Source organism: Notolabrus celidotus, chromosome 2 (assembly GCF_009762535.1).
Source record: "Notolabrus celidotus isolate fNotCel1 chromosome 2, fNotCel1.pri, whole genome shotgun sequence".
Lineage (NCBI taxonomy): Eukaryota > Metazoa > Chordata > Actinopteri > Labriformes > Labridae > Notolabrus > Notolabrus celidotus.
This window is the reverse complement of record NC_048273.1, coordinates 38,411,104-38,438,299: the sequence shown is the minus strand read 5'-3', so window position 1 is coordinate 38,438,299 and position 27,196 is coordinate 38,411,104. Positions and strand designations below refer to the sequence as shown.

The window sequence follows — 27,196 nt, the reverse complement described above, 5'->3', positions numbered from 1 at the left end:
AGTTTGTTTCTTTCAAAATAGACAAAGTCAAACAGCCACTACACTGCCTTATCCGTGCTTATGTGAAGTAACACTGCACAGCACTGGCACGTCCTAAACCAGCTGTCACATATGTGTCTTGACATGCTTCAGTTTTTCCTTTCGCCACTGAGTGAGATTCTGTTCAATAAAGAACCTTAAGTGATCATGTCACAGTTTTCTTTGGCTTCACAAATTTCCATCTGTGTGTTTCTCTTAGCTTTTAGACTTTTTGTTCCTGAACTCACACAAGCATAGTGTAGCTTGTGTTGTCTTGTCCTTCCTCTAACTGGATATTTAGGAACATCTATAATTTGCAAGTATAATCATTTTAACAACAATCTGACTTTGATGTGTGAGGAGGAAGATTTCCTCAAGTTCGCAGCAGGAGTGAGAGGATTGCGCAGCGTTCTCCAATGAATGAGGACATGAAGATTTTATCGGAATGCCGGTATGATGAGTCAGTCTCATGTTTCTAGTTTACAGAAGAACTCTAAGAAGTGTGTCAAATGTTCATCGCTCATTAGAGTCTGGCCACAACTTAATCTTTTTTTATTTGGAAGCTGACGAATATTCAGAAATCTGTCAGAGGTCATCTGAGACATTTGTGGTTCCTTTAATGAGCTTTTCATTCAGAATTATGTGTAACCAACTGTGTGGGGAACATAGAATATAGGGAAGTAGTACACAACATGGGACAATCCCAGACTGTGTTTTGACCTTGTTCACACTACTTAGTTCCTGTATATTTAACAGTTTCTGTCTGCAGAGCCATCACTCGACGGTTGCCCACAATTTCCTGACACATCTTGTTTGTGGTGGCTGAGCAGTACCATAAGGAAATAAGTACCACTGGGTTGTTTTGCATGTCACCAAACTTGTCTGATCAGAATCAGAATCAGAATCAGAATCAGCTTTATTCGCCAAGTATGCTTGAACACACAAGGAATTTGACTTTGGTAAACTGTGCTCTCTTTGTACAAGGCATAAGAATAGGAATAAGAATAAGAACTACAATAAAAAATAAAATGAAAATATAATAACAATAACCTTAGCTATAAATACAAAGATCTTCTCTAGTTATTCATAAAACATGCAAAACTTTCTCAGAGTACGTGCAGCACACGCCATCGGCCTAACTGGACACACAGATAAGCAGAAAAGCAGAGATTTACCTGCAAACATGAGCTCAGACACATCTGGCTTGACATGCAGACATGTGAAGAGAGGAAGAGGACTCTGGGCTTGGTCTATTTTCTCCTGGATGCTGCTTAGCTTAATGTCCATTCTCTATCAGGGGACAAATAAAGTCTTTAAGTGACTTACAATCACACTCTGCATGCATGAATATCAGTGGTGGACAGTAACAGAGTACATTTTTTGAGTATCTGTACTTTACTTGAGATTATTTTTGGGGGAACTTATTACTTTTGACTCCACTACATTTCTATCAGTGCTCTAGTTACTCTCTACTTTAGCTTTGAAGTCAGCTCATGAATTTCCTTCTCTTTTCTGAAATCTGATCCTAAGACAGTAAACTGTGTTTGTGTTGTTCTGCTTGTCTCAGTGGTTTAGTCGTACCTGTATATCGTGCGTCTCCACGATTGAACGTAGAGCAAACACAGAGCATCACTCAGATCAGTCAGTTCATGTAGAGGTGGTAATGATGGCTATAATTCTCCACATGAGCACCCATGGTCATATCTTCAGCCCGTGTTAGAGGTTTTTAAATGAAGAATGATACGTATGGTTTGAAATGTTCTCCCTATTTCTGCTCAAACATACAAACATTCACTGTCCAACCTGAGAGAGCGTGTTGAGCTACGTAACGTTTGTTTGATTCCAGATGAACATTTCAAACTAAGGTGTCTGTGGAGTAACTTAGTGTCTGTTTTTATTCCATGGTATAGTTTTTAGAGATTTCAAGTAATGGTTTCTAAATAAACATGATGTAACAGAATGTACTCCTATGTATTCTTGACTGCACTCATGCTTTGTAAAAATACAAAGTTTTAAGATATTTTAAGAAGTACTTTGAATACTTCAGTATTTTAAAAGCAAGTACTCCAGGACTTTAACTCAAGTAATAATCTGACTGAACAACTTTCACTTGTATTGGAGTAATATTTGACATAGAGTGTCTCTTCTTTGACTTAAGTAATGAAGCTGTGCACTTTGTCCACCACTGATGAATATACTAAAGTAAAATCCAAACAAGACAAACATAAGAATGCAAAAGAAAAACAAGAGGATATGCAACATGAATCTAAAAAAGAGGAGGATTTGCTGAGCAAGAAGGAAGCAGGAAAAATAAGGAGTCCCTACAAAAATGAAAACAAACAGCTGTCAGGCGTCTCTTACCGCAGGTATAAGCGTCTCTCCTATGAGCATACCAAAGATATCTGTGAAGGTTACTGGCTGCCCTGTGGCCTTTTTGGTCCAGAGGGCCTGGATGTAGTTGGTGATATGTTGTGGCAGCAACAGCCTCAAAGGGTTACTGCTCACTCTGTTCATCAGCTCTGGGTTGATGTCCCCTGGGCCCTTATTTGGAAAGTCTGGGTGCGAGTACAGAGTGGACATGTACCTGCAGGTACAGAAAGAAAACAGGTGAGAAAGAACTAGTTTTGCACAAAAATCCTTTTTTGCAAGATTTATGCAGGAGGTACTGCACTTGTACGGCAGATGCAGAGTCATTGACAAACGTAAAGATTGACTCATGTATGCCAGAGATGCTTACTTGATGACCACTTCATAGCAGCAGAGGAGGACAAGAAAGTGTGCGAGAGAAAGGAGAAGGCAACTCAGAGGAAGGATATATGAGATACAGCAGAGAGACAAAAAAGCTTAAGAGGGGTTAGTAATCAGAGTAAAGAAAAATTAAAGGAATAAATGGAGATAAAAAACTGACCATGTAGATCCCGAAAGCCCAGCAACATATGTGGCGCAATCCAGGACCCCAGACTCGAACAAGGCTTTCATCACACCTGAGAACCCCACCATGGCACGAAAACCGCCCCCTGAACCTGCAATAGCGATCACTGGCACCTACAGCACACACAAAAACACAAAGAAAGAAGAGGATAGCGTGCTTTATTGCATAATTATATATTACACAGCTTAAAGAATCACATCCATTCCATCTCATTGTTTAAGGTTGAGTAATTCTCTCCTGAGAGTCTATACAGTGATTGTGCCGAAGCAAATTGCGTCACGCCTTTGAGAGTTTTTTCTAACTTCTGCCTTTCGATTTTCAGCAATTTCATAATTCATATTGCAACACAGCTTCCTCTCTGCAGTCTATGTGTAGCTTATGGTGGAGTCTGAATAGTCTGGCAGATATTTTTCCACAAGAGTCACACTGAGCGGAGAGATATTGGATGTTAGCAGCCTAGTGAGAGCAGGAGCTGGTTATCTCATTCCTCTGGAGCTTCCGGTGCATGTTCAAGACATGAGCAGGCCTGGCTGGAGATTAGAGCCAACCCTGAGGCAGCTAGCCAAAACCACACAAGTGAAAAAAAGAAGAAACTTCTGCTCCCTTGCTCTGCTCAGCTCAGGGGAGGAGAGTTCACAGAGGTATTTGGTATGGTTTTCTTCTTCCCCGCTGAAGGAAATGTTTAAGTGTCAGTATAGGCTGAGAACAAACTGTGTGAGAAAAGTACATCACAGCTTTGAATTTAGCAAGTGTGCAAGTCTGGTTACATTACAGACCACAAACTATTGCATGATTTTCCTTTTTTCTTTTATCTTTGTTTAAATTTGAACAACATAGGTAAAACACTTTGGCTCTGAGCTCATCACTCCACACAAGAACACACAAAGTGTAGCTCAGCAGGTACGGTTAGGTGTGATATTTACTCCACCTGCAAAAACAAAGACCAATAACCCAAAGGGGGATGCTGAGGTGAAGATAGGGATAGGTTTCAAATGCTCTATGAAAAGTTTTGCAACTGCAGCAAATGCCGTATTAGCTTTTAGGTTAGCAGTATGGTAGCAAGCTAGCAGAAAAGGGTAAACCAGCTTAGCTCAGGTCTCAAAATATGAAGCCCATGCGGAAGTGTTATAAACTGCAGTTCATCGAGCATCCACTAGAGGCTGGCTGCAGAAACACCAGAAACCACATACACACCCATTCAAAGAAGACGATCTTTACAGCAGAAATAAACATGTTTACAGCCTGGTTCAAAAAACGGCTTGGGTCTACGTAGTTAATCTCTCTATCGGCACACACTGTACGGGGTGACTTTATTTCTAATGCAGCGGTCCAGAAGATATTAAGATTACGAGTTTTTGCCCAAATAAGGACATGACTGACTTGACTCCCAGACGGGAACACATAGCTGTTAGTGAGGAGGCTAAAACTCTGCCTCTTTACGTCACACTCTTCCTGGTTGAGTTCTGCATTTCCAATATGGCTGCCACTGACGATTGGCTTCAAAACAGCGTTCAGGAACAGATTGGTGATGTCACGGATACTACGATCATTATTTATACAGTCTATGGTTATCATGTTATTAAAGGAATAGTTTGACATCTGGTAAACTCACTTGTTGCTGTCTTGCTGAGAGGAAGAAAGGAAGTACCTTAAGAGATGCTAGTTAAAATGCTACAGACAGAAAACTGTTAGCGATGGTAGCGTGAAGGTAGGAAGAAGGGTAAAACAGCTAGCTAAACACTGTCTTAGGGTAACATCAAGAGTTGCCACCCGTCCCGTTTTCCCCAGAACTGTTCTCTTTTTTCACCAGCTGTCCCTCGTTTGATTTCCTTTGTTTTGTAGTCTAGAAAGGTCCCCCCTTGCTTCTGCGGCTATTTCCAATTGTCTTTGTTTTCTTCTCATCTATGCATATGAAGCTGAATTGACCGACGTACTCCGCGCTGAGGTCTTCTTTTCACCAACTTTTGGCGTCTCCATTTGAAATGGGAGGAGAGACGACTGACGAGGAAGGAGATGGAGCAAATACATGCAAGACACCAGCACAAAAAATAAAACAATATACTAGTTACAATCCTGACTGGGTGACACTGTCAGAGTGTGAATAAACCATATACTAGTTACAATCCTGACTGAGTGACACTGTCAGAGTTTGAATAAACCATATACTAGTTACAATCCTGACTGGGTGACACTGTCAAAGTTTGAATAAACCATATACTAGTTACAATCCTGACTGGGTGACACTGTCAAAGTTTGAATAAACCATATACTAATTACAATCCTGACTGGGTGACACTGTCAAAGTTTGAATAAACCATATACTAGTTACAATCCTGACTGGGTGACACTGTCAGAGTTTGAATAAACCATATACTAGTTACAATCCTGACTGGGTGACACTGTCAGAGTGTGAATAAACCATATACTAGTTACAATCCTGACTGGGTGACACTGTCAGAGTGTGAATAAACCATATACTAGTTACAATCCTGACTGGGTGACACTGTCAGAGTGTGAATAAACCATATACTAGTTACAATCCTGACTGGGTGACACTGTCAAAGTTTGAATAAACCATATACTAGTTACAATCCTGACTGGGAGACACTGTCAGAGTGTGAATAAACCATATACTAGTTACAATCCTGACTGGGAGACACTGTCAGAGTGTGAATAAACCATATACTTGTTACAATCCTGACTGGTCGACACTGTCAGAGTTTGAATAAACCATATACTAGTTACAATCCTGACTGGGCGACACGGTCAGAGTTTGAATAAACCATATACTAGTTACAATCCTGACTGGGCGACACGGTCAGAGTTTGAATAAACCATATACTAGTTACAATCCTGACTGGGAGACACTGTCAGAGTGTGAATAAACCATATACTAGTTACAATCCTGACTGGGTGACACTGTCAGAGTTTGAATAAACCATATACTAGTTACAATCCTGACTGGTCAACATGGTCAGAGTGTGAATAAACCATATACTTGTTACAATCCTGACTGGGTGACACTGTCAGAGTTTGAATAAACCATATACTAGTTACAATCCTGACTGGGTGACACTGTCAAAGTTTGAATAAACCATATACTAGTTACAATCCTGACTGGGTGACACTGTCAAAGTTTGAATAAACCATATACTAGTTACAATCCTGACTGGGTGACACTGTCAGAGTGTGAATAAACCATATACTAATTACAATCCTGACTGGGTGACACTGTCAAAGTTTGAATAAACCATATACTAGTTACAATCCTGACTGGGTGACACTGTCAGAGTTTGAATAAACCATATACTAGTTACAATCCTGACTGGGTGACACTGTCAGAGTGTGAATAAACCATATACTAGTTACAATCCTGACTGGGTGACACTGTCAGAGTGTGAATAAACCATATACTAGTTACAATCCTGACTGGGTGACACTGTCAGAGTGTGAATAAACCATATACTAGTTACAATCCTGACTGGGTGACACTGTCAAAGTTTGAATAAACCATATACTAGTTACAATCCTGACTGGGAGACACTGTCAGAGTGTGAATAAACCATATACTAGTTACAATCCTGACTGGGAGACACTGTCAGAGTGTGAATAAACCATATACTTGTTACAATCCTGACTGGTCGACACTGTCAGAGTTTGAATAAACCATATACTAGTTACAATCCTGACTGGGCGACACGGTCAGAGTTTGAATAAACCATATACTAGTTACAATCCTGACTGGGCGACACGGTCAGAGTTTGAATAAACCATATACTAGTTACAATCCTGACTGGGAGACACTGTCAGAGTGTGAATAAACCATATACTAGTTACAATCCTGACTGGGTGACACTGTCAGAGTTTGAATAAACCATATACTTGTTACAATCCTGACTGGGTGACACTGTCAGAGGTTGAATAAACCATATACTAGTTACAATCCTGACTGGGAGACACTGTCAGAGTGTGAATAAACCATATACTAGTTACAATCCTGACTGGGAGACACTGTCAGAGTGTGAATAAACCATATACTAGTTACAATCCTGACTGGTCGACACTGTCAGAGTTTGAATAAACCATATACTAGTTACAATCCTGACTGGGCGACACGGTCAGAGTTTGAATAAACCATATACTAGTTACAATCCTGACTGGGCGACACAGTCAGAGTTTGAATAAACCATATACTAGTTACAATCCTGACTGGGTGACACTGTCAGAGTTTGAATAAACCATATACTAGTTACAATCCTGACTGGGTGACACTGTCAGAGCTTGAATAAACCATATACTAGTTACAATCCTGACTGGTCAACATGGTCAGAGTGTGAATAAACCATATACTTGTTACAATCCTGACTGGGTGACACTGTCAGAATGTGAATAAACCATATACTAGTTACAATCCTGACTGGGAGACACTGTCAGAGTGTGAATAAACCATATACTAGTTACAATCCTGACTGGGTGACACTGTCAGAGTTTGAATAAACCATATACTAGTTACAATCCTGACTGGGTGACACTGTCAGAGTGTGAATAAACCATATAGTAGTTACAATCCTGACTGTCAGAGTTTGAATGGGTACGGTCGACCCAAGGAGACAATTTTTCCACCACATGCGTTTTGTGTTTGGCTAAAATCTCTGTGAAATCTGAAGGGACAAACTCATTAGAAATCCACGCAAAAAAAACAAAACTGCATCAAGCTGTTGAATCAAACAAACAAAAACAGGCAGCCATTACAACTTTTATGACCAAAGAAGGTTCACCAGAAGAAGACATGATCCAGCGGCAGAGCTTACCGGTGTCCTATGTCTGAATTTGATGTTCATTTGGTCAGTCTGAACTGGAATTTTTTTTCACAAATCCAAGGTGGCAACACTAGTAACATCTAATTTGTAAAATACCAAAGTGTATGAATATTTTATACATATGCAAAAGAGGCATAAATAAACATGAGCACAGCATTACCTAAATGTTAAGAGGATGGGAAATGAGAGCCTGAAAATGTAAGCTCTAGCTTTTTAAGCAAATATCTAACATCTGTTTTTTGAGCAGCAGGTTCCTAAGGTACATTTATACTTCAAATTGACCTTTTTTGTTCCATTCCGGCATCTTTGAGTTCTCAGAAAAGCACTTTATAAATAAAATGTATTATTATTATTATTATTATTATTATTATTATTATTATTATTATTATTATACTTATTATTATTATTATTATTATTATTATTATTATTATTATTATTATTATTATTATTCTACTTATTATTATTATTATTATTCTACTTATTATTATTATTATTATACTTATTATTATTATTATTATTCTACTTATTATTATTATTATTATTATTATTATTATTATTATTATTCTACTTATTATTATTATTATTATTCTACTTATTATTATTATTATTATTCTATTTATTATTATTATTATTATTATTATTATTATATTTATTATTATTCTACTTATTATTATTATTATTATTATTATTATTATTCTATTTATTATTATTCTACTTATTATTATTATTATTATTATTATTCTATTTATTATTATTCTACTTATTATTATTATTCTACTTATTATTATTATTATTATTATTATTATTATTATTATTATTATTATTATTATTATTATTATTCCTACCTCTTCTGGAGAGCTGGGGAGGAAACGAGGCTTCTCCATGTCTAGCAGCTTCTTGATGCCCAGCATCACTCTTTCTCTGCGGGTCTGTCTGAACTGCTTCTCTTCGTCACACAGGGCCCGACTGAACCGCAGGTCCAGTTTGGTGCTGCAATAACAAATAATGAAAGAAAGCGGTGAAAAGAAATCATTGCAGGAAGACGAATAAAAGCAAATGTTATACACCTGCAGCTTAACTCTACAAATGATGCTGAAATGTGTCCTTCGCTCAAGGACTTCTACCTCTGGGTGTGCTGTTGTGAAACATAGGACATTCATGGTCACTCATCTTTTCTTACGAACCATCTCACAGTTACTAAACCCTGAAGCATGTATGGGACTTCCAAACCCTCCGCCAACTCCTGTACAGCAATTCCACAGGAATCCTTTTTGCATCTTAACTCTTCATTGGCTTCCTAGGTATCATGTTGTTACTGAGTCAGGCTTTTTAAGTTTAATTCTAGGTTCTGGATTGCTCCAGGGGACTTCCTCTGAATTATTAAATTCTTGTGTATCCCTCATCCTCATCCTGATTTCTAAACAAGTCATAGGAGCTGATCATACAGTGTACGAAACCATTAGTGCAGTAAACGTTTATTAAAATTACTGAGACAGTTTTTGACATTGCATGGAATACATACCAGATCTCCAGCGACATCTCTAAGTATACTTTGGTTGCCTGTCAAAAAAAAGAAGTGGTTATTGTCCACTAAAGGAGCAGCTAATATTAAATGCTTATTCTGTCATGAAGTGTCCCAAACAAAAAACACGGTGTAAAGAAAGGAGTATTATCAACATTTTTTTGCAGGACACACTGTATTTAGAAGTGTAAAGGACCAATGAGTTCAAGATGGTTTGGTATGTTTGTTGATTTCTTCAGCAGGCGAGTGTGAGGCAGGTTTTAATTTCACTTCATAAAGTATATCCATTTAAAGTGGTTAGCTTCCCCACAGACGGGTTTAGGTTGTTTTTAAATTTGTCTGGCATCTTAATTAAAACAATCTCTGCAAAAATAGACCTTTTCTCTTAATTCAAGATGCTGTTATTACTGTTCTGTCTTCAAACCAAAAAACTAAATTCACATAAACATCAATCTTACCCAGCAGAACAAAGCTCACATGATTAGAAAGTGAGTGCATTGTTCTGCTCTGGATCGAAACAAATTTTTTCAAACAACAAAATCAAGAGTGACAGTCAATTTCTTAACGCTGTCATGAAATGCGAGCTATATGCAAACCTGTCAGTTTCAAAAACAAGCATTTTGAGAGGTCGTAATCATACAAAGCACATTTCCCAACATTGCAGCTATTGCATCCTTTTTCAATTTATTAGAATATTCCAAACTTTTCCATTCTTGTTAGTCATGTAGACCCTGAAATATGCAAAAACAGGAACCCATGTTTTAAACTTCAACAACTCCTCTTTAAAAGTCACCACTCTTAAGTTTTAAAAAATAACAACCTACAAGAAAGTTCATACAGAGTATAATATCTTACTTTGCCAATCAGGAAAGCCTCCGTCTTCTTACAGCTTATTCCATGCTTCGTGATATCATAGGATGCTGTCCCAAGTGTCTCATCCATCACATAATTGGCGTCCATCAATGTTAGCTAAGTGGAAAAAATATCAGCAGTAAAAATGCACTTGCTATAAATAACTAGATAACTAAATACATGGTACATATTTCATGCTTAGTGATAATACACAAAGTCAATGCAAAAAATTGAATAAAAGCTAAATTTGTAAAGTTTGTGCAAAAACTGGCCCACAAATTTAATTCAACCCAAGAATAATTGGAGGGAAATGGCTAATGCAGGACATATGTGCTCCACTACTGGCTAGACATGTTTGGGCTGAGCACACCAATCTCCAGAACAAGACCCAAGACAACATCAAATTAAACTTTCAGAAGAAGCTTTGCAATTTTTTGTCTTAGATAACTGTACACTGCTTCAGTATAGATGTTGATCTTATGATGTCTAATAAAGGTCAGTCTATATTCTACCACATCCTGAGCCGGTTTAAACTGCACAGGAAATTAAAAACCCAGTCTCACCTCAAGGACGTTATGCTGGTTTGGGTCTAATATGAACTGAAAGGTCTCGTTCCATTTTGGGTTGATGTTGTTGTCAATGTGTTTGGTCCTTTTTCTGCTCTCTGGTGCTGTGGGGACATACAGCTCCACATATGGATCTGGAGTGTCCACTGAACACACGCACACACACACAAAAAAACACACTCAGAGATTAGTGTCACCAGATAGCAGAAGGAAGAAAGGATCTCCTGAATCAGCATGAAGACATATGTGATCAAAATTCAAGATTTAATATGTTAATGTCAGTCTGGTTACATGAATACAACGTAACAGAGGATACTGGTATTCAAAAATACTTATGTTGGAAAATATTACATTGGTATATTCAGCCCAACTAAATTAAAGCATAATTTTTTGAGTGAGGTTTTATTTTAAACTAGATTAAGTTTGGAAGGCATTTCCTCTGCAAGGGCACAATCCAAGTGAAAGTAACAGAAACACCAACATGTTGCCATATCCAGCATGATTTCAATAATTTGCTGAAAAAAAATGTTTTAAAAAAAATGATGACAAGCAAAAAACTGTTGTAGAAACTCACGCAGGTCACCCAGCGCTCCTTTGGTGACACTCTCAGCTCGAACCACCGTCACTGTAAATTTGTGAGAAAACTGCTGTTCCACCTGCAAAACAACATTCATTCACCTCAGCAAGACGTGGGAAAATCACCCCAACCACCATGATAGCAAATACTGCAGATGCAAATCACACACAGTGGGCACATACCCCATTATGCATGAAGAATATGATGGAGAAATGTGATATCAGGGTTCATTGCAGATACAAAAGTCTATCAGAGTTAACATCTGGCATTTTTGGCATGTTGCACTCGTCTAACTCTAAGTTTGTTTTTTACATTTGAGGTGCAAAATAGTAGTGCTTAAAAGAAGCAGTGTCACAGTCTGGAACTTGGGGTGTTAGCTTTAATGATTGCGTACGAATACACACTTTCTGATCTTTAAATATAGGAGCAGTGGGTGAAGAAGACTATGTGGAAGAAAGAAGTAAAACTTGACAACAATTTATACGAGAAGGCTTAAAAATCCTCGACTCCTAATGCAATCTCAGGAAGTCAGTGGTGTCTTACTGACACCCCGGCTTTACGTGTTTGTTATAAACTCAACTCAGACTAATATGCAAATCAAGAGAGTTCACACCATCAGTGCAACCCAAAAAGTTTAGCATTTGCAACAACTTTGCAAGTAATCATGCAGCAGGAACAATTGTTTTCACTTTGGTCTGAATCTATACAGTCTATGGTCTGAACTCACTTTGACGTCCACCTTGAACTTTACTGAATAAATCATTGCACAGCTGCATGATGCTGCACAGACAGATTTTGTCTATGTTTGAGCTGCATCATCAGACACGTGTAGATTTAGATATCACAGAAGTGTATTCAAATGATCATAACAACTTCTGCTTGATACACGTTTATTTTTCTCTTTAATTATTTAGATACCGATTGGTTCCTCCTTTGTTCCTGCTCTCCTCCACTGTGACTGCATTTAAGTAAAAAGTATATTATTGGTACCTGTGCTAACAATATAATTGCATTGTATTTAAAATAATCAAGTGTTACAAATTAAAGAATAGGTCCTTTTAAAATGTTTGTTTTGGCTCTAGTCCTCAGTGCTGAAGAATATGTGAAGAAGATAACGTAAGCGCAGATAGGAATGTCATTAACCTCTAACTGATTCCTCTGTATTCCACTGATATCCATGACAAAGCCCATGCGTCGGATTTAGCACAGAAGTGTCTTTTGCTTTTGTGTTAGTCATAAAGAGCGACAAGACTGCGCTGAGTCGTTTCTTTAGAAATCTTGACATCTGTTAACATATACTGTCATTTTAAGGTGTGCCTGTGTGCAAACAAGGGACATAAGACGTCACAAGCTGTTGTGCTGCAAGATTCCCCATTTGCAATTTTCCATAACACTTTCACCAGATGCAAAACGGTAATACGGCGTTAAGAATGCTGCTATCACACTGAATACAGAATGCTAATCTTTGCTCCTTACAACAACTCACAGCCTTTGAAAAGAGCAAAATATTTCATTTTGAAAACATATGGGGTAAACTATTACACGCACTTAGTTCATAAGTTTTAAGTTCATAAGTTGTTTTTTTTTATTAGCAGCTAACATTTATTTAAAGAAGAAAAAAATTATGAAATTATAGAGGTCCAATTATCCTCTGTTTTATTGTTTGTTTGTTTGTTTGTTTGTTTGTTTGTTTTGGTGTTCATGTGTATAATGTTAAATGTGAATAATGTTAAATGTGAATAAAAAATATATACAAAAAAAATAAAAGAACTCACATTGTTTCTGACTACTATACTAACGTCAGAGGCCTTACCAGTGAGGTGTTCATTACAATATGTACACACAAAAGATAGCAGTGGTGATATACGGTGGAGATTGCAGTGGAGATCTATAGGGTACTATTAAAATGCCAGTAAGCCAGGAAACAATATGAGTTGTGACTCACAGTAATTATGTGATTACTTACAATTATATTGGAAGCCATTGTGTGAAATCAGGTTAAAGTCAAGAAAGCTAGTGTCAAGAATTCAACTGTCACTCAGGAGAACATCTCAGCAACAAACTGCAGCAATCTCGCACCTGGAAGATAAAACAAACACATCTTCATCATCATTAATGCAGACATAAAGCTGATGCAGACGGATGATACTCACATTAAAAACCACAGTAAAATGCATGACATGTCATTTTGCCGAAGTATTTCTATTGGTCACATATAGCATGATAGCTTTTAGTCTGCAACTTAGATCATTTCTCTAGAAAGCCGAAGCTGCTGTAGAAATATCAGGACAGCATTTTGCAACTTTGCATTGGCACTGACAGGTATGAGTCACAAACCCCTGTAAGAAACACTGACCCAGTGCAGACTGTTCATGTCAGAGTTTAAGTCCTACATTGGTCGGGGGAAGGGAGAGGAAATATGCTGAAACATGTATCTGAACACAGTTGTGTGTTTAACATACAGCACAGTCTGATATATGGTGTGTGTGCATTTGAAGGGAAGGGGTGATTATTTTAAGCAACATTCAGGCTTTCTCTTCACGATGGTTGAACAGAAACATGTTGATAAGGAATTTGCATGCAGAGCTTGTTTGTGTGAGCATGTGTGTGTGTTGATAGCATATCAAGGTCAGCGAGCCTTTTCTCAGTTGTTCACCAAAGCGTATCATTACTGAGAGGACCGAGAGCACGTAGAGAGTCTGTGTGTTCACAGAAACAGTCACGTAGTTTGCATCAGTGGTCCAACTTTCAAAGTGCCAGCTCACTCTGCCCTTGTTCTGCAGTGTACAATGGGAGCATGCAGTGCAGGCTACTGAGTCCTGTGTGTGTGCCAACATAACCAAGAGGCTTTCACGGTACTACATTTTCATATGAGGACACAAAATGTGAGTGAGGGACACAGCAGATGCATTTACCCAAAGAAATACAAGAAGTAGTCATAACATTGAATCACTTTTCTGGATTACAAGTTTCATCCAAAACTTGTAATAAGACCACAATGAAACAGGTTTTTCTTGAATGTATAAGCTGGGCAGTCTGGGTCAAATCTTTAAAGGCAACAAGCAATGATTTGTGATACTGTTTAGATGACATTGATATTTGATTAGAGACAAATCCGAGTTCCCTTTTCTGCAATGTTTCAAACTAAGATGTAGTATACTACACAAGGAGGAAAATGTCACAATAGAAATACCTCACTCTCGTATTGGTAACTTTCTGCATCTGTTCGCTATGATGTGCCGGATTAAGAGCTTGAATCACGCCATGCAAATCGCATTGACAAAGCAGTATTAGTCTTTAAGTGTTAGCAATAGCGCGTTCTCAGTTCCTTATACACTCAGTTACGCAAAGTGAACAGCTCGCGGAGCCTTGTACAAGAAATGAGCAACGAGGGCAAAAACTAACCTTCCTCCAAGACGAAAATGGAAACGTACAACCGGAGAGCGCAATCAACTCACAAATCCTGAAAAGTGTGTCATGCTGATCGACAGTATCGGTCCATCACAGCAGGACTGAAGCCGGAGGAGGTGCTTCTTCTCGGCTGATGTATGGCACGCACACCCGGCAGTCAGGGTTTCAGGGGGGAGTTTCTCCGCTTGCGTTGTCAGACCACAACTTGAGGAAAAAGTGAAATAAACAAAAGCAAACTAGGACTAAAAATAGCCTTCTGTATAATAGAAACGTTGAACAAACAGAAAAGGAAGGGGTAAGTGACGGGAATTCCGAGGAAGAGTCAGATTTGACTCAGCAGAGGAAGCTGCAGCTGACGGTAGCTCTCCACCTCTCCAAACGCTCATATGCGTAACGACGTCCGCAGGGGGGCGCGTATCAGACTTTGTGGACATGATCATTTTGTAGATATCTCACTCAATGCCAAAGGGGTGACTGAAAATATTAGTCAAAAACTTCCCACTGGGATTGTCTGGCCTTTTTCAACTTATTCTGATAAGGGAACTTGATTTCCTGATCATGTAAATCCTGAACTTTTACGCAAAATGTTCCCCCAAAGCTTCATCCAAAGTGTAATTCATTTATAAACAAAATAAAGGAGTTTAATGCCAGTGCTTAATGCTGTAGCTTTGAAATGTAGAGTTAATTATCATAAGGTCTACTTAATGTTTCCAATGCTTTTAATGTTTTAATGTAAAGCACATTGAGTTACCCTCGTGTATGAAATGCGCTATACAAATACAGTTGCCCTGCCTTACGTTGCCTTAATATCCAAATGCTTTTTCATTGTGTCTGAATGGTTGTTGTACTTATGAAATTACAAATCCCCTGATAAAGTAAATTTGTGTATCATATTGAATTGTAGTCTCCCACTTGTAGATGCATTGTCTTTATCATTTAGATATGAAGGGAAATTTTAAATCTTTAAAATGAATTCTAATTGTATCAAATAGGCATATTTTATTATAGTAAGACAAAACTAATAAAATGGCTCATTGTAACATTTAACATTTAACAGAATGGAAGTTTTCAGACAGCCTTTCATGAAAGTTGTTAAACTGTAAGCCACAGACTGCCTGCTCGGTGCCAACAACAACAACGACACATAACACGATCATCAAAATGCAACGACAGTAATTGTGAAAGAAAAGTAATTCCTCAAAATCAGAAAGGTCTATTACTAATCTTCTAATACTAACACTCCTGTCAACTTGAAGCACGTCTGTAGAGACTTTATGATAGAGCCCGACCAACTGACGTCACTCCTACTAGTATAAAAAGGTGCGACGCGCTCGTTTCAGCATTCAAACCTTCAGCCTCAGAGCTACACAGCAGCAGAGGAGGAGAGGAGAGAGAGAGAAGGAAAAGAAAAAGAAGAACATCAGACAAAGTCTTTGGAGTATGAACAGACTTACATTAGCGGCTTTCCTCTTGGCACTGGGGTTTCTTGTCTGCGAAGGTGAGTACATGAAACCAAAAGACAATTTAACAGCTTTTTAAACAGTTCTGTCAGTTTGGGGTTTCACTTTTATCTCAGATTGCTTGAAATTAAAAGCATAATTCAAAGCAATCAATTTATAGTGTGTACAAATGGATTTTATTGCATTGTGCTAGTTTTTTGATAACGTTTATTTTCATTTGTTAGCCTATGACTTGTACTATTTCAACAAATGCAAAAAGAGCTCAGAACATCACTTCTCTAAGTCCTAACTGGAGCAGAGATTAATGATGTTGTGTTTTCATTTTTGTGAGATTGAAGGCTTTCGTGAATTCTCAATAACCTCCTGACATGATGTGTTACAGGTAACCCATGTTGCTCAGACCCATGCCAGAACAGGGGCGTTTGCACTGCACTTGGATCAGACAACTACGAGTGTGACTGTACACGAACAGGGTTTCATGGACATAACTGCACGACCCGTAAGTATGAATGGTGCATTTAAAACTTGTAAGCTGTCTGTAAGACTTCAATGTCCATTAATCAGTTTTCTCTCTTGGCCTTTACAGCGGAATTCCTCACGTGGCTCAAAATCTCCTTGAAGCCATCCCCAAACACGGTCCACTACCTGCTCACCCACTTCAAGGGCTTCTGGAACATCATCAACAACATCTCATTTCTCCAGGATGCCATCATGAGATACGTGCTGACATGTAAGCACTCACTAGCTGAAGGCAAAATGAAAAGATTGATGGAAAACTGCTCATCAGCACATCAGATAATTTGTACAGCAGGTTGTAAAGGAGCTTTTGTGGCTTTCATACTAATGATGAAACCTCTTTTTCCTCTCCAGCCCGATCCCACCTGATTGATAGTCCTCCAACTTACAATGCGGATTACAATTACAAAAGCTGGGAAGCCTATTCGAACCTTTCCTACTACACGCGCACCCTCCCCCCTGTACCTGAGAATTGCCCAACCCCTATGGGAGCAGTAGGTGAGTGCACTCTCGCTATGTTTGGAGAACCAGTTTTCTCAGATTCTTGAATACTGAGCAAGAGTGGCTTGGTCCCATTACATCACAGGAAGCGCATATATTGAAATCATCCCCTTTTTCTGTTGGGAGGGTGAAGGAACACAGTAAAACCTGCCTCAACAAGTTGAAGCTTGAGCACATAAATCTTTCAATCAGATTTTACACAATGTTTGTCTCAGGAGGTTACAGGAAAAGAAAAGTTAATCATCTTTCAAATATTTGAATGTGTTACAGCCTTGTTTGCTAACTCTATTGTTTCTAATTGATTCCCAGGTAAGAAGGAGCTTCCTGAAGCCAAGGTACTCGCTGAGAAGCTTCTGATGAGAAGACAGTTTATCCCGGATCCACAGGGAACCAGCCTGATGTTTGCTTTCTTTGCTCAGCATTTCACCCACCAGTTCTTCAAATCTGATATGAAGAAGGGGCCTGCTTTCACCCTCGCCAAAGGTCACGGGGTAAGCACTGAAATTTAAAAGCTGCATCAGTTTTCTCAGGAAAGACAGACAAGGGGAATTCAATTAAACCAGGAGAGAGTAATTCAACATTTAGCATGAGTTAATGTCGTTGTTTCTGCTTTAAAGGTGGACCTCAACCACATCTACGGAGACAATCTGGAGAGGCAACACAAGCTGAGACTCTTAAAGGATGGCAAGCTTAAATATCAGGTATGAGAAGTCACAGTTGTGTTCTACTCTAAACAGACGAATACCTCAGACCACCCACGTCTCACAGTCTCTAACTCTCTTGTGTAACTTTGCAGGTCCTGGACGGAGAAGTGTACCCCCCTACAGTAAAAGAAGTGGGTGCTGAAATGCACTACCCCCCTCATGTTCCTGACTCACACCGCTTTGCCGTGGGTCACGAGGCATTCGGCCTGGTCCCAGGTCTGATGATGTACGCAACCATCTGGCTAAGGGAACACAACCGAGTGTGTGACGTGTTGAAGGAGGTCCACCCCGACTGGGACGATGAGAGGCTCTTTCAGACGACTCGCCTGATTCTGATCGGTGAGTTTGTGCACATTCATAGTAATGAGGCAAGAAAATAAGAGAAAAAAGGAATGTGATGCACTTCAGATCAATTCATATAAGTTACCATGGGAGACAGGACAAGAGGAAGTGGTGCTTTTTGTTTGTTTACCCACTTGCAAACTTGTTGCACACAGTGGAGCAGTAAGCTCTGCTGGAAATGATTAACCAAGAGATGTGAAGAGGAGGAAATGTTTAGTTTGAGATCTTCTCTGCATGACTAGATTATTCAAATCCAAATGTGTTTTAAGTCTGAGACATGCTCTGGTTTTCACGATATGAGTCTAATGTGCTCCAAAAATATTAAACTCAAGTTGAAAATTCTTAAAAATGATCTCAGCACAGAATAGTTTTACTTTTAACAAAAGACAACTCACTCAAAAGTGATTTCTCACAGTTGAGTCACTTGTGGTTTCAAGTTTCCACATCTGTCTTGTGAAAGTTGCAAATTGAACCTCATTTGGCTGAACGTCTGTAAGGGAGGAAACAAATGGCAGACATTTTTAACTTGCTCAAGGACACTAAACATCCATAAGGTCTGCATCATTAAATATGAAATCTTTTGTCCTGCAGGAGAGACTATCAAGATCGTGATCGAGGACTACGTCCAGCACCTGAGCGGCTATCACTTCAAGCTCAAGTTCGACCCCGAGCTGCTGTTCAACCAGCGCTTCCAGTACCAGAACCGTATTTCATCCGAGTTCAACACCCTGTACCACTGGCACCCTCTGATGCCCGACACGTTCCACATTGAGGAGCAGGACTACAACTACAAACAGTTTGTCTTCAACACGTCTGTGGTGACAGAGCACGGCATCAGCAACCTCGTGGAGTCGTTCTCCAAGCAGATTGCAGGACGGGTAAGAACTGTTTGAGTTCTGGTAGCGGCATCTAGATTCAGAACCTCTGCTGCATCCAGGCTCATTCATTAACTTTCTGTTCTTCTTTTGTTTTAAGGTTGCCGGTGGTAGAAATGTCCCAGGACCTATCATGTATGTGGCCATTAAGTCCATTGAAAACAGCAGACAGATGCGCTACCAGTCTCTGAACGCCTACAGGAAGAGATTCAACATGAAGCCCTACAGTTCTTTTGAGGACATTACAGGTGAGACTAAGTCACATACAAATGCTAATGACGTCTGTTTACTATGAAAGAATCTATTGTTAGTGTGCAGTGAAAGGAAATGCTGCCTCAGGGCAAATTATTGGTATATTATTAGCAGCATTGTCACAGGCTCTTTGGAGGAATTCATGTGAGCTTAAGACACACACACTCACACACCAGGTTGAAGCTAATGTCATCGAAGACTTGTTATTGAACTACGATTTGGTTGAAGTACTTGGAAGCTTTGGAGTTTATTCCTTTGACTTTTGAGAACAAGATTTTCATTTCATCTTAAGATAGTGTAAGCAGATTGTCATCACAGAGAGCCCTGACATAAACAGACCAGAAGGGAATTTAATGATTAAAATCTAATTGTGTTAAAGGACCAGGAGGAGAAAGTTAAAAACAGAAGAAGGGATTATTTTTGTTACAGCTCGAGTGTAATCTATCAAAGCAGAATTTATATTTAGACTTGAGAAGAGAGAAGGCAGATGAACTAAAACCAAGTCCTGCTTTTTATTTCCCAGGAGAGAAAGAAATGGCCGCTGTGCTAGAAGAGATGTACGGACACGTGGACGCTGTGGAGCTCTACCCGGGTCTGTTGGTGGAGAAGCCCAGAGCTAATGCTATCTTTGGCGAGACCATGGTTGAGATGGGAGCTCCTTTCTCCCTCAAGGGCTTAATGGGAAACCCCATCTGCTCCCCGGAGTACTGGAAACCGAGCACCTTTGGAGGCAGCGTGGGCTTCGACATCGTCAACACCGCCTCCCTGCAGAGGCTGGTCTGCAATAATGTCCAAGGCCCATGTCCTGTGGCATCCTTTCATGTGCCTGATGTTAAAGAGACGGGGTCTATGATCATCAACTCAAGCACATCCCACTCACGTGGCGGAGATATCAACCCAACTGTCATTTTGAAAGAAAGGACTACTGAGCTCTAATTTTTAGAATGTATTTGCTAATATTTGTATTTATGTATGTATTTATTTTGTATTTATTTCTATATTTATTGTCTAATATTTATGTAATAATGTTTGAAAAAATGCAACAGGATTTTTATAAGTACATTTTGTATGTTTTTGACCGGTGTTCAGGAACTATGGTCTGGTTGTTTTATTTATTGGAAGATGAATTGTATCATAAGTTATTGTTACAGAAATGACCTCAGTCAGTGAAACTTGATACTTGAAGATTGTTTACAGTTGAAACTACATAGTAGCTCGCATATCTGTCAATTCATGTTCTGTTTACTGTGCAGACAGTGTTACAGTAGCACAGTATAGTCATTTACAGTCAACTCAGTGAGCGATCTAGAATTACTATGATCTAATTTAGCATTCAGTACAGTGCATCACTATTTCAGTATTGTTCTGTGAACTGGATCGGGTCATTTGAAATGACATAAATAACTGAGTCTAAGCTGCACTGTCAATTAGAACTACATGATCTTTTATACAAAATGTAGGATTCAGAATCAGTGGCTTAAAACAGCCATGTACTGTAGTTTGTCAGTTTTGTTCTCAATGCCAATTAACTTGCAATGGTGAAACTAATAAATGCTTCCAAAAATGGAGCACATTTCTCAGAATTCCCCTGTGCTTGTTGTCATTTTCACTTTGACTCTCTGATAGAAACTCTCTGACTGGTAGGACAAAGAAGCTTTTCCTTTTAAAGTAAACAAACTGCTGAATATATGAATGGGTGAAGTTTAGTTAAAATGTACAACACTTTACAATTTGTTTCTACAATTTGAAAATGTAGTTGACAAGATTGTCTGTGTGTATGTAAATGAAAGTGTGTTATCAGAAAGGCCAGTGCCTGTGCAAAATGGAAACACAAACACAAAGCATAAGAAAACATATTTGAAAATTTGATTTAATAATAACACAAAGTTTACAATAACAATACACTTCAGAAAGTACAATATGCAAGACAATTCAAAATGACATCCTTTGGAAAAAGCTAGAAATCAAAGACTTTGATTTGAAAGAATTTTAACATAAACTAAGGACATTTAATGATCACTGCTAATAATGCTGCGATGCATTCTTAGTATATGTTCTTTATTAATCTTGCTTTATCAAAATAACTCCTTCCACATCTGTCAGTGTAGAAACTTCAAAAAGTAGTAGGACATTCAACTCATTCAATAAATTATTTCTGACTTTTCTTCCTCACATCATTCATACTTTCAGAGATACTCAACGCTACATGTTATAATTTGGACCATTGGAATGCATGGAAAATATCGTCAAAACATGTCCATACATTCACACACAAACTCAATTCTGCCTTCAAAATATTCCCAAATCTTTGGTCTTCTTCAAGTTGATTCAACTCATTCATACCTCTTTTTACAATAACCTTTCAAAGTATTGAAAAAAATGTTCAGAATCACAGTGAGTGATCTCGTTCTTCATTCACAGAGTGCAGAAGCTTCTTTAACTGTCTTAGCATGCAGTGTTAGCAGTGAAGCAGCAGCTTGTTAACACAACATTTCTCTTGTTTGAATAATTAGGCTCTCACTATTTCATTCAAGGTGGGGTAGGTCATTCAAATCAAATACGCAATCATCAAATTAAAATAGGCTTAGTTTTCTTGTAGTTTTCCAGCCATCATTTTTTCTGTTTGTGGAAAAGAAAATCTTTTTTTTTTGTGCAGAACCGTGGCTCCGTAAATGAGCAGTAAATCTTACACACTAACAACACACTAATCCAGCAAAACCATAAATAGCATCCATGCATCCTCTCTCAGATCATCAAGATGATGATAGCAACAAAACTGCAGGTTCCACTCCAATGCTACTGAAAAAATGAGTGGGAGGACCTTTTAAAGAAGCGCTGAAGAGAGGGTTTTATTTGGCTGTTGAGTTCAAATATGAATGGATTATCTTTTTATCTTGTCTACTGCTCCATTTAAGGTAAAGAATGATCAGCAGTTTATCATTCTCACTCTTATTTTAAGTATACTTATAATCCTACTCTCATCTAGAGGCATTATAATGTAAGATAGCAATAAACTATGAACATGAGACGAAGATGATTCACAAAACTGGAGTAAAAGTGAACCTCAGTCACGGCATAACTGATCAAGAAGGGTTAGAAGGATTTTTCAATCTTGGCTGACACCCTGAACACACCCACGAGATTACTTTGTGCAGGAAAGGGTTTTCCCTTTTCAGTACCTCAAATAAAACATGTTGTCACTCGTCCAGCTCAAGGAGGTCCGCATGCTGTGAGGCAACCTGACACGATCACCTGGTTGGTGAGATCAACCGATAGGAGACAAAAAAGATTTAAGATTTCGCAGAGAAGCTTTTCTTTTCACTTTTTAAGATGTTTCTGTTGAAACATGAAAGAGTTTTCTCACATTATATTCCTGAAGCGACGTAAGGAAGTGTTTGGGTAATAAAATCAGGGGATGAAATTCCCGAACCAAACCCCTAACCATAACCCTAACAAAACCCTAACCCTAAACCCAACCTGAACCCAAATCCTAACCCTAGCCTTAATCCATAACCCTAAACCTAAACCTAACCATACGCCTAAATCCGAACCCCCTACCCTATATCTAACCCTAGCACAACCCTAACCTAAATCCTGACCCCAACCTTTAACCCTAAACCCCAACCCTAAATCCTAAACCTAACCCTGACCCCAAAACCCAACTCTTGCCCCAACTCCCACACTAAACCTAACCCCCTAACCTAACCCCCTCACACTAAAAACTAACCCCAACCCTAAACTCTAAACCTAACCCAAACCCTAACATAACCTTAACCCCTTACCCTATACCCAACCCCTAAACCGTAACCCTAACCTCTAACCCCCAAACCCCAACCCTAAACCTAACCCAACCCTAACCCTACACCCAACCCTCTAACCTCTAACCCCTAAACCTGAACCCCTAAACCTAAACCTAACCCTAAACCTTACTCTAAATCCTAAATCCTAAAACTAACCCCTAACCCTACACCCAACCCTAACCCTAACCCTAAACCTAATCCTAATCCAAATCCTTACCCTAACCCCTAACCCTGAAATAATTTTCTCGATTATATTCCTAAAGCAAAATAAAGAAGCCCTTGGGTAATAAAATCACAGCATATTCCCAACATTTACGTGTACTGCCTCTGTTTTGATATAACTTGGTTTTGGTTTTAGACACTAACTTAACACAGCATGCATCGAAGAGGAAATGATGGAATAAGCATTTAGGTGGCTGCATGATGATCATGAAATCCCTAAAATTTTCCATTTGTTGGTATACGCGTTGCTGGGAAAGGATGAAGTGGGATATAAAAGATTTTTTTCAACAGTTTATGAGCTGTGAAGATTAGCACCTGGTCCAAAGGCATACGGGAAACCTTGCCTCGGCAGCGTAGCCTGTCACCGCAGCAGAGAAGTTATTTTTCTAGGGCTCCCAATCCAAAACAAACATGGTGGAAGGAATGTTGACGTGACTGGTGGCACAGACTGGTGAGTCAGGCTTCAGGACATTATCCCTTCTAATCACAGACAATGACAGGCTAAATTTTCCCATCCATTCACACATTTCAAACAAATGATACACAGAGCACATTTTTCTATCTTCACCCTACACTGGGCAACAGGAGTTTTGATTACAAAACCACACACAGGAGCGAGGAAATTACATTAATTAAGTCATGTGCATCAGTTGTCATCTCAACTGAGCCCAGTGAACATTTCCTCCTCCGTCTCACAGTCTTTGTCCAACACTTCAAAGGACCAGGCGTAGGATTCCCCGTCAGTGGAACTTGGCCCATCACGGCATGAAAATGACCTAATTGTGTGTGCAAATTTTTTGTTTTCTCCCACTGTTTGTTGCCCAAAGGGTAAGTATCAATATTGCATTGTGCATCAATGTGTGGCACTCTCAGGTCCTGGTCTATAAGATCGAGCAGGGGAGCACATCCTGCTTTGTCTGGGTGTAATGAGTATGAGCAGGCAGTGGGCCCTGGTGTGGGAGACGATCAGTGGACTTCAGAATGAGTTTTCCCTCTGACCGCTTCTGGACCTCTGGATCCAGACCCAAAAGTGGATGCCTTCATTCAAGGCTGGAAGTTACGTGCTGCCTTGCAGGTGCAGCAAATCGGTTCAACTGAGTGAATGGATTGAACCCAGTTGCAGCAACAAACCGAGGTGGGCAGTGCGAGCCATGCACGAGAAGCACTGGCACTGACTAAATGGAAGTCACTTCCAGTCATGGCTGTTGTTTTTTCACACAGTACTGGCTCTGCTCGACTTGGGTAAGACTTGAAGTTCTCACCCATACCTAGTACAATTACTTTCTCTGATTCATTTTCCATCACAGGTGGCATGTGTTTTCAAGAATAATCCAATAATCCCCAATAAGTTTAACTTATTACACTACACTGCCAAGCTTTGGACAGTGTTGCTTGTTTTTGCTTAACCTTTAAGTATGGGCTTGCCTCAATTAGAAATGAGAGGAGCCAAACCATGCCTTGGAAAATAGGCCTTCACTAGTGGAAAATACCTAATTGTCACAAATTACTGGATGACCTAGAGGTGGTTGCCTCTGCAAAGAATTTTTCAGACCATAGTATAAAAAGATTTAATTGACACAATCACAAATAGAGATGTCTCCAAAGAACATAAAATACTAAATCTTCAAATAAAGGTAAATCAATCAATCCATCAATATTTATTCATATAGTGTCAAAGCACAGCAAATGTCATCCGAAGACTCTTTCCAAACAGAGCAGGACAAGACTGTACTCTATGTTCTATCATTAACAAAGACCCAACATCAAGACAGGATCAGTTCCAGTCCCATCTTACAGAAAGGACTCAGTCTGATCTCATCTTAATCCACCATGAGCAGAGCACTTTGCAGCATTTAGCAAGTTACAGTGGCAAGGACAAACTTCCTTTAACAGGCAGAAACCTCCAGCAGGACCAGACTCATGTTAGACACACATCTGCTGAGACCGAGTTGGGGAGAGGGATAGAGGGAGATGAAGAGAGAGAGAGAGATGATAGTGGTGAGACGTATAGGAGGAGTTGTAGCAGCCGGAGTCTGGAACGTCTACAGCAGCAAGCCAACAATATATCCATTTATTGTCCTTCTACTGGTACAAACTGGTTTAGAAAGAGTGATGAACCTTTGCTGGACGAGTGTAAACATGTGCTTCATTGTGTCAAATGTACTGATATCTTTTTATGTTTAGGAAACAGACAATATGCCCTTTTCTGTTTGGCTGCAATATTTCCAAGCCTGTATCCACTCCTGTGTTGGTGGGAGGTCTTTACGGTGATGACGGGGAGTGGTTTTTTGTGCAACCCACCGAGGACAAAGACGGGAAGGGAACATCTCCATTTGTCATAGTCAATGATGTCATTCTTTCAAAATGATCATGGTTTCACTAGACTCTTGACACACTCACACTAATAACATTTTTTTCATACTTTCATGAGCATGTGACAGTTTAGGTCACGGGGGACTGTTGTAAGGAGAAGCCCGGGGCTTATGAGATGCAGGTATGATTCCTTGTGAAACTGACAGCACTAAATCTGCGTTTTGAAGTCTGAGTGTATTTCTATGAATAGTTAGGTGGCTACTCACGGCCATTACCCGATCATTAAAACATTCCTGAGATGGGCGAGGAGATAAGTCAGAAAGCCAGGACTAAAAAAGTAAGTGTGTAATTATGGAGAATCTATAGGATGAAAGGACATCAGGGAGGTGGAGGATTAGAAAAATCAACACTATGAAACATTGTCCCAAGACCTGATGAATCAATTCTATCTGTCTAATATTTTACACCCTTGGTCGCTTTAGGCTTGGTTAAGATGGCTCTCCCGGCACCACCAGGTGAAAATCATGTAATACAGGATTCTAGTGTAACATGGAAGTGGTAGAAATATATCATTTCATCTGATTTAAGCCTGTTTTGTAACATTGTAAGTTAATCTTACAACTCCTGACACAAATATTGAGGAACAGAGAAAAGATCTGTCGTCCTCACTTCTGTCAAGGTCTGACCCTCATGCTTTGTGCGTCTCTGTGACTTTCAGGAAGTGTGGAAGCCCGGTACCTGACTGTTTCCATTCTCTATACAACCCACATGTTTAGTCTCACGTGTACATTACAGGAACGTCCTCAACAGAAACTACAGTATCTCTAACATGGCCTTTTAAGGTCACCCGGGGTGTAAGACACCTGCTCCATCGACTTTGTCACAGGGTGACAAAACAACAAAATAAAAACACAAAACAGCTGTTGAACTGTCAGGGATCACAAGAACACGGAGTCATTTCATATCACCGACACATGCTCACTCATAGAAAACACTTACTCACTTATTAGACTTACACACCTGACTGTTCTGCATCATACAAGACCATTTGAGGGCCTTAAGAAGCAAACACAGCGGATGACATCACATACCAAGATGTTAGAAATGGTCTCCCTGTTTTTTTACTCAACTCAAACCCCCTGCACTTTTTCCCGATAAGTCAACCACTGACACCTGTTATAATGAAGTAGAAGGTGTCGTAGTCTTTAAATACCTTAATGTTTAAATTCAAACATTCAGATTGAAAGAGTTTCTGGTCCCGACAGTTGCTCTCAGCCACTTGAGACTGGCTCTGAATCTTGAGTCACTATCCCTTGTAAAGTTACTCAAGTTCAGCTGAATCTTACATTCAGCATTCGTTGTCAAAATTACACGAAACAAGAAGATACCAACGAAGGTTTTGTCATCTCAGCATGGAATTTTCTAACATTGAATTTCCTTCATTGCCTCCACCATTACCATACTTACTATATTCATTTAGTGTAATGTGTCTGTACCTTTTGATCATTTAAAC

General features: G+C 39.3%; 2 protein-coding genes across 3 annotated transcripts in view; one reads left to right on the top strand and one right to left on the bottom strand.

Annotated features, from left to right (window-relative positions):
* Positions 1–15,103, bottom strand: part of pla2g4ab (phospholipase A2, group IVAb (cytosolic, calcium-dependent)) — a 30,763-nt gene extending 15,660 nt beyond the window's left edge. Inside the window, exons 1-10 of one of the 2 annotated variants that reach the window (XM_034676079.1) lie at positions 14,693–15,103; positions 13,254–13,366; positions 11,285–11,366; positions 10,708–10,856; positions 10,148–10,261; positions 9,293–9,330; positions 8,616–8,760; positions 2,927–3,063; positions 2,380–2,602; positions 1,194–1,308 (exon numbers count right to left, since the gene is read on the bottom strand). In XM_034676079.1, coding sequence (XP_034531970.1) covers positions 1,194–1,308; positions 2,380–2,602; positions 2,927–3,063; positions 8,616–8,760; positions 9,293–9,330; positions 10,148–10,261; positions 10,708–10,856; positions 11,285–11,366; positions 13,254–13,271 — 1,021 coding nt within the window. In that variant the 5' untranslated portion in view covers positions 13,272–13,366; positions 14,693–15,103. The remainder of the gene's footprint in view (positions 1–1,193; positions 1,309–2,379; positions 2,603–2,926; positions 3,064–8,615; positions 8,761–9,292; positions 9,331–10,147; positions 10,262–10,707; positions 10,857–11,284; positions 11,367–13,253; positions 13,367–14,692) is intronic. The other variant, XM_034676086.1, reaches the window with a different exon arrangement.
* A 650-nt stretch (positions 15,104–15,753) lies between these two features.
* Positions 15,754–20,931, top strand: ptgs2b (prostaglandin-endoperoxide synthase 2b). Its single transcript, XM_034701288.1, has 10 exons — positions 15,754–16,196; positions 16,541–16,657; positions 16,745–16,888; positions 17,029–17,172; positions 17,485–17,666; positions 17,793–17,876; positions 17,972–18,218; positions 18,813–19,099; positions 19,197–19,344; positions 19,872–20,931. The coding sequence occupies exons 1-10, from the start codon at positions 16,139–16,141 to the stop codon at positions 20,282–20,284; spliced, it is 1,824 nt and encodes a 607-aa protein (XP_034557179.1). The 5' UTR covers positions 15,754–16,138; the 3' UTR covers positions 20,285–20,931.
* Positions 20,932–27,196: the final 6,265 nt, after the last annotated feature.

Excerpts from the sequence above, each read along its gene's own strand:
- ptgs2b (XM_034701288.1), top strand. The coding sequence starts at position 16,139 with ATGAACAGACTTACATTAGCGGCTTTCCTCTTGGCACTGGGGTTTCTT. Across the intron at positions 16,197-16,540 it reads GGGGTTTCTTGTCTGCGAAG|GTAACCCATGTTGCTCAGAC; the intron begins GTGAGTACATGA and ends GATGTGTTACAG. Across the intron at positions 18,219-18,812 it reads GACTCGCCTGATTCTGATCG|GAGAGACTATCAAGATCGTG; the intron begins GTGAGTTTGTGC and ends TTTGTCCTGCAG.